The 3,392-nt window shown below is 39.7% G+C and overlaps 1 protein-coding gene across 1 annotated transcript; it reads right to left on the bottom strand.

Annotated features, from left to right (window-relative positions):
• Window positions 1-471: 471 nt before the first annotated feature.
• LOC107952514 (uncharacterized) lies at window positions 472-1,035 on the bottom strand. The gene has a single exon (XM_016887761.2). The coding sequence runs from the start codon at window positions 1,033-1,035 to the stop codon at window positions 472-474; it is 564 nt and encodes a 187-aa protein (XP_016743250.2).
• Between the last annotated feature and the right edge of the window lie 2,357 nt (window positions 1,036-3,392).

Here is a 3,392-nt window from a genome sequence, read left to right as displayed (position 1 = left end):
CCGATTGACCTAGTGGACTCAATATAGAAATCTCACTAGAAGTACTCTTAACAGGAATCCCCAAATTCCCAAAGACAGAACTAGCTATATATGAGTGTATTGACCCTATATCTATCAAAGCAGTATAAGGGACATAAAAAATAAAGAGCGTACCCATAACCACATTAGGGGTGTCTTGTCCTCCCGGCGTAGTACAGCATATACCAGCGCAGGCTACCTCGCCTCAGTTTGATTAACACCTTTGCCTAATGCTCTCTATCCTTTGCCCAAACCATTACCACCTCTGGCCAGACCACGGCCTCTAGGTGGCTGTTGTACTGCCCTCTAAGGCTGAACAAAACCTGGACCTGAAGCTTGCATCTGATCTGAACGCTGTGGGCACTCTCTAATATGATGATCTATCGACCCACAATGCAAACATGTCCCCAATCTCCTCTAACACTCGCTCAAATGGCGCCTACCACAGTCATTTCATTGCTGAACCCTAGTAGAAACAACTGGAACTCCCACTCTAGAAGGCCCATTAGTTCTGGCCCATTTCTTAAGTTTTTGAGCAGAATTAGAGGGCTCTGAATCCCTCTTATTCTTACCTCTCTCACGATCCCTATTTTGGCGCTCAACACGCTTAACCTCTTCGTCAATCTTCGCCTTATCTACCAAAATGATAAACTCTCGCTCCCTCTGCAGAGCAATCAAAACCCTCAAACTGTCTCTTAGACCATCCTCAAAACGTACGCACTTATCATACTCATATGCCACCATCCTTCGAGCGTAGTGGCTTAGTCCCAAAAAATTGGCCTCATACTCGGCCACTGTCTTATCTCCTTGCGTGAGATTCATGAACTCACACCTACAAGCTTCTACATAGGTCGCACCCACATATTTCCCCTGAAAGGCGGTATTGAAATAATCCCAATTAAGACGATCCAGTTGAGTACCCTCTTCAACCGATAATCGCCATTGATATTCCTCGTCGCGAAGTAAAAAAACTGCACCCTTCAGTTTTTGCCTAGAAGTGCAGTCGATATCGTTCATTATTCTCTCGATGGCCTCCAACTAGTATTCAGCCACGGTAGAGGCGACTCTGGTAACGCCCCTAAATAGTTTAGCTCTATTGGACCAGAGTCATTTAGTTACTGACCCACGGTCCCTAGATCTAGAATAGGGTTCAAAACTCTCAACATGGCTTAGGATAGTGTGTCATCCCTAGCCGAACGGCTTTGAGACCTGGTCTTAGCAGTATGTGTAGCTAGTGTTTTGTTCGTATCCAAATTTGGCATATTGCCCAATGAGGAAGACTCAGCTCAAGTCCCCCTATAGCACCCACTGCACCCATGAATATTATGACCACGTGTTCTAGGAGTGCTCATCGTAATTACTATTTTATCTAGATTACAAAATTTTATGTATCAATTATAGTGTTTATTAGCAAGTGTTTTATGCTTCAAATATTTATCAAAAGTTTCAGAAAATCTTTCAGAAGTCTCAGTTTCTAACTAACTCAGTGTAGTTTCAAAAAGTTTCAAAGTTTTCAAACTATAGTATTTCTAAGTTTAGAAGTGCTTACAGGATCGGCGCTAGAGACTTGGTGTACCACATACTTTACTCACAAGAAATAAACTTTGTTTGAAAACCATTTCTTTTACAAGTACAATTTTGAACCTAAAATTCATAGCCCGAGTTTTGCAACCTTACACTGATACTACTAAATGTAACACCCTAAACTCGGCCTAGATGTTATGGCCGAATTTGGGAATGTTACGAAGAAGAGTTTTGAAGTCAATCTTATTATGTTAAAATTTCTCGTGTTAATTGTTACTAATAGAGACCACGTTTTAGGAAAAAAACATATTATTATACTCTTTTATAAAATCGTCATCTGTTTGTCTTTTTAAGTAAAACGTAATTTTGCAGCAGAAGTTTGAAAGTTGTAATATTTCAAAACCGAGCTTGTATTTTCAAAAACATTTGTTTGCGTAAAACTGTGGTTTTGTCAAACATTGCAGTATAAAAATAAAAAACACATCCTAAACCAAAATTAAAACAAATAGTCCAGAGAGTCCCAACATTACAAAACTTTCAAAGAAAATCTAGAAAATTAATTAAATTATTACCTTTAAAACAGTTACCATACTAGTGGTTACCGCTAAGCCTCCGTCGCATTATGCCTAAGGATTGCCTAAACAGATCAGGCGAAAGGATGTAAGTTTTCAAAACTAGTGTGTAACTCAATAGAACATACATGCATATAAATACAGATTTCTCACATCACAGAACAGATACGGACATAGTCTTTAATAGAATCGGATTATATCATAGTCACGCAGATATGCAAAGTCCTACCCCCATTCTCTACACACCATCTCCGACCATCCCAACACACCAAATGAGGTTTAAAACACCCACCCATCCTTACACACCACATAGTGTCTATACGACACTTATCAAAAATAGTTTGCAGCCAAGCTAACAGTATATCGGCGAAAGGTCACCTCACATAACACTTCTTCGACATATACAAATCCCACCCCATATATAGATACAGGTAACAGATAAATAGATATTACAAAATTAACACGTGCCACTTGCTCATATACGAATATCATACATATTTATACAAACCAGTCAAATCATACATATAGGTTTTCTTAATACTCAAATCAGTCTATTAGATTAGCAGATTTTGTGCATTAGGGTTTGTTTTTCCCTACTAAGCCTACGGAAGGCCCATAATCGATTAGAATGATGTGTGTGACCCCAAGGAAAATATTAAAATTTTGGGTGACATACTCAAATTGGCGCTGTCCGTGTGGCCCACACAGCTTGGCCTATGACCCTCACGCCTATGTTGTATGCTGATGTGGACCCAAACACCCAAATCGGCCTAAGCCGTGTAACTTACACGACCACACACTCACCTATCACACGGTTGTGTGTTACACACGACTAGGCACACGCCTGTGAGGTGTCAACAGGCCACTTTTTCGGCTTTCACCGAACCATGTTTTCTCGTGTTTTTATTACACATTTGGTTTGTTTCCGAAGCAATCTCACCCCCAGAGTGAACAGTACCTAAAATCGACAATAAAACGCCCATGATCAAACTCAATTTCTCAATTCGAATTGATTCACCACTCGAATACAATGAAACCAAACGGGTAATTTCAACAGAAAAAACTGCACTAAGATGTTTCAAAAGCTTACCCTCGACTACGACAACCTCGAAACTTCACTACGCAGTCGAAGGGTCTTAGATTTCTTGAAGAAAACCTAGCAAAATGGTATACAGAATCAATTTTATACACCAACAGAAACTAAAGCATTACTTTAAATTCCCCCAAAACACAACGAACCCCTTACCTATGAAGTAATACAAAGGACTCGAAAATTTA

Source organism: Gossypium hirsutum, chromosome A07, assembly GCF_007990345.1.
Source record: "Gossypium hirsutum isolate 1008001.06 chromosome A07, Gossypium_hirsutum_v2.1, whole genome shotgun sequence".
Lineage (NCBI taxonomy): Eukaryota > Viridiplantae > Streptophyta > Magnoliopsida > Malvales > Malvaceae > Gossypium > Gossypium hirsutum.
Note: the sequence above shows the minus strand (reverse complement) of the source record. Positions and strands in the feature narration are given on the sequence as shown.

Excerpts from the sequence above, each read along its gene's own strand:
- LOC107952514 (XM_016887761.2), bottom strand. The coding sequence starts at position 1,035 with ATGAACGATATCGACTGCACTTCTAGGCAAAAACTGAAGGGTGCAGTT.